General features: G+C 37.7%; 1 protein-coding gene across 1 annotated transcript in view; it reads right to left on the bottom strand.

Annotated features, from left to right (window-relative positions):
* Positions 1–229: 229 nt before the first annotated feature.
* LOC136238078 (major facilitator superfamily domain-containing protein 8-like) overlaps positions 230–10,239 on the bottom strand; it is a 29,508-nt gene continuing 19,498 nt past the window's right edge. The window contains exons 10-12 of the mRNA XM_066028404.1: positions 1,264–1,383; positions 479–609; positions 230–430 (exon numbers count right to left, since the gene is read on the bottom strand). Coding sequence (XP_065884476.1) covers positions 377–430; positions 479–609; positions 1,264–1,383 — 305 coding nt within the window. The 3' untranslated portion in view covers positions 230–376. The remainder of the gene's footprint in view (positions 431–478; positions 610–1,263; positions 1,384–10,239) is intronic.

The following is a 10,239-nucleotide window of genomic DNA, read 5'->3' as shown; positions in this document are numbered from 1 at the left end:
TGCTAGCTAGCTTCATCCCAGGGGTACTTATATGCATTATAATTAATGTACTATTCTTTGCATAAAATATAGCAATTTGTTCAGTTTTGATTCAATAAAATATTGAGTCTCTCAGCGACTGGGGCTGTGCCCCCAGACCCCTGGTCTTAGTAACTCAATACTAATGCTGGAACCCCCTTCAAACAATCCTGACTACACCCCTGGAAATGTATGAATATCTACAGGGAGTATTACATTAATACCAAGTTTTGTAGTATACAAATAAGATGTATGTCATATTACTTGCAAAACCTATTGACTGTTCTATTAGAGTAAACCAATGGTTCAGTGTTTAAACTAAGTTGTTATAATATGATACAAATGAATTCTTTATGTACTAATTCCTGTGATCTGGCTCTCTAAGATGTGAAAATGAGTCCAATGTTAATACCTGTAGCGGACAGAATGTAAACAGCCTACTAGTTTATATACAACTCACCACAACCCCTACCAGAAAACCAAGAGGTACTCCTAACAGAACATAATACAAGTGAAGGGCAGCACCAGCCCATAAGGGACCGAAAGCTGTTGCTAATGATCCAATCGATCGTCGCAATCCTTGACCAACTCCTGTGAAGAAACAATAATAAGGAACAACTCTATTACACAATTTCAATATAATGATGAATTCATTTTTAATATTAAACTTGTGCTATATATAACACATAAATGATGAAAGTTTGGTGCAACTTAAGTTTGGCAAATCAGCATGTGAAACATAAAGTTTGGTGAATTTACCATGCAGTTAATATAAAACTGAATAGCCGATTTACAAACAAAATTCGGCTCAATTCACCAAACTTTAGTCACTCCAAACTTTCGTCGTTTACGGTAATTAGGATACAACACAATTTTATCAAAATTAAAGATGCAATCAATTAAGACAAAAAAGTGAATATCACCATAATAAGCATACCTTGAATGCATGTCTATAAAAAGATAGACATACTCTAATAGAACAGTCGGTAACAACCTTTCGTGTTTTTTTATTAGAGTATATTAAGCAAAATATTAGGTACAACTACACAGGTGGAGTTAAAAGCATAACAGACTGGTACAGGGATTGCTGTTTAGCAGAAATTTGTTAGCTATTAACAAAATGCTTGCATAATACTGAATTTAAAAATTTTGAGTGCCTATTCTCTGAGTAGTTTTCCTTTATCCAAATGATAAATTACCATCAAAGGTACTGCTCATTATTCAGACAGTTATACACATAATTACCTTGAACATGTCCCGGTAATAGTTTAGAGAACACTGATCCATTAGTAACAAATGTCAAGGGTAGACCAAATAATGCAACAGCAGCCCCACTCAGTATTTTTACATGAATCCAAGGTGTTTCTAAACAAAAGCAATATACGCTCTTATTGTTCAACTGCAGAAATATAACTAATTCTAGGATCGGAGACACTGGCACCCATAATTTTTAAAACCAATGGGGAAATTGCATTATAGTATTAAAGGATTTAAGGTATTGTAAAAACCTAACAGCTTAATTGGGGTTTGTACTTTATACTAAAGTCATATTTATTACATGTTGCATCTCTTAAATTTCAGTTCTAAAAATAGCCAATTTCAGTTTTATAAATAACTACTGACTGCAGACACTTTGGGCCACATGCATTTCTCTATACCAGAAACATTAACAATATAATTATGTTGTATTGTAGATTCGGTATAGTATAGGGATGCAACAGCTGTTTTCACAAAGTATCAGAATAGTCCATTATTTTCAGGGATGGATACAGGGGGAGGGGCACATACCATTAAAAGGGGAGGCCACTCTGAGTTGCTAGTATATAGTTAGCTACAATCTGCTATAGTTGATGGAAACACATAGCAGCTGCAAACAATCACCTCTCAGTAGTGTTCATTGTTGAATTGTACCATACCATTTAGGCCATTGCATGAGCAGAAGGTTGTGAAGTCTTAAAAGCAGTTACAAAAACTCAAGCAAAATTTATTAATGGCTTGAACACCTGCCAAACAATAATTATTTTTAGAGGCACTTACTATGCATGAAGGTGCTGGTGGTCAGTTTTGAGTTTCGATAAACTTCAGTTTTGCAATAAAGGGAGATATGTCTGCCTTTCAAACTAAAACTTTTTGATTTGTCAATGTTTCTTGAGCAATAAACTGATTTTGGCTTTACTGGCATATCAAAGTGATAGCTAGCTTCTTCTAAAAGGAAATGGCACTATGAGAGGAGGGGGGGGGGACATTTGCCCCAAATGCCCTATGCTGGATCCGCCATTGATTTCAACACTGTTTATGTAACTGGTTCATCACACATTGAAAAAAATGGCCTCCAAACCAGTTATTGTGTTGGTACAATGGAGCATCAAGTATAATGCTAGCACATCAACTACAACAATGTACGTTAGAGAAAAAGATTAACTTACTCTACTGAAACAGTCAGCACTCTATAGACTAGCAAGAAATGGTCTTTATTACAGAATTAACTAGTTCATTTCTGGAGGCACTAAAGCTATTGTATTCATTCACCACAAAGTGATAAATCACAGGAGTACATGACTAGTTAAATGGCTTGTACTTCAGTGAATTTCTCTACATTGCCTAACTTCACCGTTTAAACAAATTATCAGGATGTTACTAATAACTACAAAATAGATAAGAACTTGGACTTGTACAAATACTTTTCATGTGAGTACTTGAAGTGCTGGTAGTAGCTGGAATCAGTGCAACTTATTTTTAAACAAATGTAAGGAATGTTTTTTCGAGTAGGTATGATAGAAGCAATGAAACAAGGGAGGTCATCTACGCCTGCAGCTATACTAGTAAACATTTAATCCCTAATTTAGTCATATATAGCCTGTCAATAGTATCCACTCAAAAACAGCCAAGCTGTAAAAAAGAGTGCGGCCCTCAAAAGCTTGGGTGAAAAAAGAAATCAAAGGTAGTGGCCAAGAAATGGCTGCAGTGATGTTAATGCTAATAAATTTTAACAATGCACAAAGCCATTATTAAAATTTTTTTGGATTAACATCATTGCAGCTATTTCTTGGCCACCACCTTTGATTTCACAACTTTTTTCACCCAGGCTTTTGAGGGTAGCACTCTTTTTTACAGCTTGGCTGTTTTTGAGTGGATTTCACTTCTTTTTTTATTTTCAAAACCACCAAGATTTGACGTCTATTATTTCTTTTTATCTACAGATCATAGCTAACTGCTACAGGAACAATGATGACCATACAAGTGATACAAAAAACATGCAAACGTGAAAAGATGCAGTTGCTCAACTTTAAACAAAGCAAATCCTGCAAATCCTGCACCTTTTTATTGGGATATAATTTCCAGGCTGTTGTATCACAAGTGTTGCTAGCATAGCATTTATTATGATGATTATGATGATGGTGATGATTGGCGCGAGTTGGTCATACTAGTCTGCTTGCAGACCACCTGGGGGTGAAACCAAGTTAATACTACAAATATACCACTGATCGATACGTAAATGGCTCCAATTTGATGGCATAGCTACTAGACTGAGCCTCAAAGTGTTGCAACCATAGTATGGTGCTATTGCTAGCACGTTTTTGCTTTCACTGAAATCATCTAATAGAACACACATAGAATGTTCTAGAACAATCTAGATTTTCTATTGGTAGATCAGTTTTACTTATTAAGCCAGAGTTTTCATTTATAAGGTAGAAATTAAGTGAAGTGACCAGCCAAGATAGCAGTGGTTCAGTGGTTAAGGATGCAGGAGTTAGGTAAGGAGGTTCTTGGTTTGAACTCTGGTTGTGATCAGTTGATATTTTTTGACATTATTTATGCACCTTTTTTGCCCCCCAGTGACTGCTCTATTAGAGTATCTCGATCCCATGATTTTACAATTGCTTGGTTTTTTGCTGTAAGTCTGTTACTGTTCTAACCACCAAAAGGCACTCCAACGATGATCAGCCTATGTACACATGATTTTTCAAAGTTATTCCTCTACTCGGTTTACCCTGTAGCTGTGACAAAGTTTCATCTTTTTTTACGTGAATAAACACTCATAGCTCCTTGGATATTTATCAGATTCATAGCAAACTTAGTATGCGAATGTACCTTTATACGCTCTTTACTTGTGCAAATATTAATACAATGGAGTTACAAGTTTGTGTTTTATAGCAATTTTTGCAAAGTGTGCGAAAAGAAATCAAAGCCCCCATAGCCCCCCTACGACCAAGAAAAAAAACAAAGAAATTAAAATGAAACTTTGGCCACTCATATCTCAGAAACAGCTGAGGCGATTTCCTTCAAATTTGATAAGTGACATGGCCTACCTGGTGAACACCTCTGTAGTGAAACTAGTTCCAATCGGATAAGGGATCATGGAGCTACAAAGGTATGAAAATCATGTTTTCTTTCTACCTGTAAATATACTCACGGTGTGGCGTGTCGGCTTCTTGGGCCACAGAACATACTACCGCGTGTCTTGATATACCCATGACTGAAGTAGGGATTAAATGTCCACTAGTATAGCTGCAGGTGTAGGTGGACTCCCTTGCTTCATTGCTTTTTTACTACAAATAAAAGATAAATTTGAGTTCGATCAGGGATCACAGAATAAAACAAGGAAGGTCACCTACATATGCAAATATACTAAATGGATAGTCAATCCCTAATCTGATCATGTGGGGTATACTCTAAATTAGGAATTGAATGTCCACTAGTATATCTGCAGGTATAGGCAACCTTAAGTCTTCCTAACTTTTTTTTCCCATGATCCCTAATCAAACTTAAAACTCCTGGCACTTGTTTGTTTACTTTTTTTATCAGTAAATCCGTAGAATACCACATCAAAAGAAAGAATGGCACCAGTTATCATGTGAATGCACACCTAAATATCAATTACTATCTGAAAAGTGAGGTAGCTATGGTACCACTCAAACGTAACGTCCCACATTCATCCCATACGAAACGGGATGAATACTCGCAAAGGAAACAAGTGCCATGCCCTTTAATTAGCAAGTTTTTTAATCACTTGCAGTGTGAGCAAGTGCAACGCTACGTTTGAGCAGTACCGTATGTTCAGCCGGTTACACAACATTACAAGCACCCCTGCAATCAATCTAGCCATTACAGAAAACAAGGACGATTTCCATTGCAAACCTAGGGAAGTCATTACATGATATTGCAAATCAACACCTTGCACTGTCATCAAAGACAAATGACACACAAAGGAGTACACAAAGTCCATGAAGCATGCATTGTATGTACTGCGATATGCAAAAAGGTACCTGTGATACTGAAGCGACATCAAACAGTGAAAAAATCAAGCCCAAAGCCTTAACCATTATTGCATTATGCTTGGCTGAAGGCATCAGTCAGGCAATTCAGTCAGTAGAAAATTCCACTGAATCATTTTTTTAATTTTGTAGCAACCTACTAAAATCATTTCAGGTTGTACTGAATGCATTTTTTGGGTTTGTAACCAATACTGCCAAAGATATTGTGAAATTGGTTTCTGGTCAACATTTCTGTGAGAAAATGTAAACCTTCATCATCTTTTATTAACAGAACACAGATTTGTCACAAAGTGAGGCACACTCTTATGATCATGAAGACTTGGGTATGCAACAAGAAATAAAGGGAAGCCTCAGTTCCAGCTAAATGAAATATTAATTTTGAAGTAAGCCACTTTGCCATGAAGCAAGTCCTTGAATTCATATTTTGTAAGCTCTTCATAACCAGTGAACCTTAACATATGTTACAAAGTGTTTTGTATGGCAGTTAAGTAGCTTATTAATTATTCACTGCACATATTTTAGGGCTGATATGCAGGGAGAATTTCCTGGGGTTCCAGAACGCCCTTTCAAATTTCAGCTGGTAGCTTGCAGCCAAAACACCAGTCTACCTTAGTTCGGACACAATAAATCAAACAGTACAGTAGTGTCATTTAAGCAAAAAATTTCACACGCCACCCAAAATTCTGCCTTTGAAAATCATCCTAGAGACATCTTACGAGAGGAAAATCACCTTTACAGAATAGTACTAGTTCATATGATCAAGACACACGGTAGTGTGTCGTGCGGCCCAAGAAGCCGGCGCGTAACACCCGTGAGTATATTGACAGGAAGAAAGAAAACGCAATTTTCGCACCTCCGTAGCTCTGTGCTTCCTTGATGAAACAAGACGATTTTTGCTGTGGACATTCCCTCCAACTGCAGCACTCCACGTTCCAAATTTGAGCGAAATCGCTTCGCGCGTTCCCGAGATATGCGACTTCAAAAATTGGCTCAGTTTCTTCGTTTTTTTTCTTCTTCTTATTTTTCTTTTTCTTGTCGCACACTTACAAAAACTGCTATAAAACGCGAACGCGTTATCCGATTGCCTTGAAATTTGGCACACAGAAGGGAGGTATAAAGGCGCATCTCGGTACCAACTTTGGCTGGAATACGATAAACAGACAAAGAGTTATGAGCGATTATTCACGAAAAATAACACCAATATGTTGTCACGCCTACAGGGTAAACCGCGTATGGGAAGAAGCTGAAAATCGGTGGGTGAATAGGTTAACTATTGAACCTCAAACCTTTTGTGGTTTGAAAGAAATCGAGCTAAAAAACAGGAAGATACAACGAAAAAGCCAACAGTGTGTAACAATTACGCAATCGAGATTAGCTAATAAAAGAACGACTACTTGCCACGCCTACCAGATAAACCGCTTGGGGTAATGCTTTGAAAATCGTTGTACAGATGGAATAATCATCTTAGAAAGGCTCATCAATGGTGTAGAAGAATCAGACTTAAAGCCACGGAGTTATAACACGAAATCCAACTTGGTGCAGCAAGTGCGAGATCGAGATACTCTAATAGAGCAGTCATCCTAATAGAGCAGTCACTCTGAAGAGAATTCAAGAGATCAGCTAGAAACAAGAAACCTGTATAGAGATCAGCTACACACAAGTCACCCTGTAGAGAGATCAGCTAGAAGAAGTTACCTTGTAGGGAGTTCATACAACTATGGAAAGGGATAGTTCAGCTAGAAAAAATCACCTTGTAGAATTCAGCTACAAAGAAACCACCATGTAGAGAGTTCAGCTACAAACAAATCGCCCTGTGGAGAGATCAATAGAAGAAGTTACCTTGCAGAGAGTTCAGCTACAAAGAAACCATCATGTAGAGAGTTCAGCTACAAACAAATCTCCCTGTAGAGAGATTAGCTAGAAGAAGTTACCTTGTAGAGAGTTCAGCTACAAAGAAACCATCATGTAGAGAGTTCAGCTACAAACAAATCTCCCTGTATAGAGAGATCAGCTAGAAGAAGTTACCTTGTAGAGAGTTCAGCTTCAAACAAATCACCCTGTAGAAAGATCAACTAGAAGAGGTCACCTTGTAGAGAGTTCAGTTACAAAGAAACCACCATGTAGAGAACTCAGCTACAAATTAGTGACTTTGTAGAGACATCAGCTAGAAGAAGTTACCTTGTAGAGAGTTCAGCTACAAAGAAACCATTCTTTAAAGAGTCAGCTGCAAACAAATCACCTGTACAGAATTCAGCTACAAATAAATCACCCTGTAGAAAGATGAGCTAGAAAAAGTTACCTTGTAGAGAGTTCAGTTACAAAGAAACCACCATGTAGAGAATTCAGCTACAAACTAGTGACCCTGTAAAGACATCAGCTAGAAGAAGTTACCTTGAGAGAGTTCAGCTACAAAGAAACCATTATTTAAAGAGCTCAGCTGCAAACAAATCACCTATACAGAATTCAGCTACAAACAAATCACCATGTAGAGAGATCAGCTAGAAGAAGTTATCTTGTAGATAGTTCAGCTACAAGCAAATCACCCTGTAGAGAGATCAGCTAGAAGAAGTTTACTTGTAGAGAGTTCAGCTACAAAGAAACCATCATTTAGAGAGTTCAGCTTCAAACAAATCACCTGTAGAGAGTTCAGCTACAAACAAATCTCCCTGTAGAGAGATCAGCTAGAAGAAGTTACCTTGTAGAGAGTTCAGCTACAAACAAATCACCCTGTAGAAAGATCAGCTAGAAGAAGTCACCTTGTAGAAAGTTCAGTTACAAAGAAACCACCATGTAGAGAGTTCAGCTACAAACTAGTCACCTTGTAGAGACATCAGCTAGAAGAAGTTACCTTGTAGAGAGTTCAGCTACAAAGAAACCATTTTGTAAAGAGCTCAGCTGCAAACAAATCACCTGTACAGAATTCAGCTACAAACAAATCACCCTGTAGAGAGATCAGCTAGAAGAAGTTACCTTGTAGATCGTTCAGCTACAAACAAATCACCCTGTAGAGAGATCAGCTAGAAGATATTACCTTGTAGAGAGTTCAGCTATAAAGAAACCACCATGTAGAGAGTTCAGCTGCAAAGAAATCACCATGTATAAAATTCTGCCACGAACAAATTGCCCTGTAGAAAGATCAGTTAGAAGAAGTTACCTTGTAGCGAGTTCAGCTACAAAGAAACCATTCTGTAAAAGCTCGGCTGCAAACAAATCACCTGTACAGAATTCAGCTACAAACAAATCACCCTGTAGAGAGATCAGCTAGAAGAAGTTAACTTGTAGAGAGTTCAGCTACAAAGAAACCATTCTGTAAAGAGCTCAGCTGCAAACAAATCACCTGTACAGAATTCAGCTACAAACAAATCACCCTGTAGAGAGATCAGCTAGAAGAAATTACTTTGTAAAGAGTTCAGCTACAAAGAAACCACCATGTAGAGAGTTCAGCTGCAAAGAAATCACCCTGTATAAAATTCTGCCACAAGCAAATTGCCCTGTAGAAAGATCAGTTAGAAGAAGTTACCTTGTAGATAGTTCAGCTACAAACAGATCTCCCTGTAGAGAGATCAGCTAGAAGAAATTACCTTGTAGAGAGTTCAGCTACAAAGAAACCACCATGTAGAAAGTTCAGCTGCAAAGAAATCACCCTGTAGAAAATTCTGCCAGAAACAAATTGCCCTGTAGAAAGATCAGTTATAAGAAGTTACCTTTTAGAGAGTTCAGCTACAAAGAAACCATTCTGTAAAGAACTCAGCTGCAAACAAATCACCTATACAGAATTCAGCTACGAACAAATCATCCTGTAGAGAGATCAGCTAGAAGAAATTACCTTGTAGAGAGTTCAGCTACAAACAAATCTCCCTGTAGAGAGATCAGCTAGAAGAAGTTACCTTGTAGATAGTTCGGCTACAAACAAATCTCCCTGTAGAGAGATCAGCTAGAAGACATTACCTTGTAGAGAGTTCAGCTACAAAGAAACCATCATTTAGAAAGTTCAGCTTCAAACAAATCTCCCTGTAGAGAGATCAGCTAGAAGAAGTTACCTTGTAGAGAGTGAAGCTACAAACAAATCATCCTATTGAAAGATCAGATAGAAGAAGTCACCTTGTAGAAAGTTCAGTTACAAAGAAACCACCATGTAGAGAGTTCAGCTACAAACTAGCCACCTTGTAGAGACATCAGCTAGTAAAGTTACCTTGTAGAGAGTTCAGCTACAAACAAATCTCCCTGTAGAGAGATCAGCTAGAAGAAATTACTTTGTAGAGAGTTCAGCTACAAAGAAACCATTCTGTAAAGAGCTCAGCTGCAAACAAATCACCTGTACAGAATTCAGCTTCAAACAAATCACCCTGTACAGAGATCAGCTAGAAGATGTTACCTTGTAGATAGTTCAGCTACAAACAAATCACCCTGTAGAAAGATCCGTTAGAAGAAGTTACCTTTTAGAGAGTTCAGCTACAAAGAAACCATTCTGTAAAGAGCTCAGCTGCAAACAAATCACCTGTACAGAATTCAGCTACAAACAAATCACCTGTAGAGAGTTCAGCTACAAACAAATCTCCCTGTAGAGAGATCAGCTAGAAGAAGTTACCTTGTAGAGAGTGAAGCTACAAACAAATCACCCTATTGAAAGATCAGCTAGAAGAAGTCACCTTGTAGAAAGTTCAGTTACAAAGAAACCACCATGTAGAGAGTTCAGCTACAAACTAGCCACTTTGTAGAGACATCAGCTAGAAAAGTTACCTTGTAGAGAGTTCAGCTACAAAGAAACCATTCTGTAAAGAGCTCAGCCGCAAACAAATCACCTGTACAGAATTCAGCTACAAACAAATCACCTTGTAGAGAGATCAGCTAGAAGAAATTACCTTGTAGATAGTTCAGCTACAAACAAATCACCCTGTAGAAAGATCAGTTAGAAGAAGTTACTTTGTAGAGAGTTCAGCTACAA

Source organism: Dysidea avara, chromosome 11, assembly GCF_963678975.1.
Source record: "Dysidea avara chromosome 11, odDysAvar1.4, whole genome shotgun sequence".
NCBI lineage: Eukaryota > Metazoa > Porifera > Demospongiae > Dictyoceratida > Dysideidae > Dysidea > Dysidea avara.
Note: the sequence above shows the minus strand (reverse complement) of the source record. Positions and strands in the feature narration are given on the sequence as shown.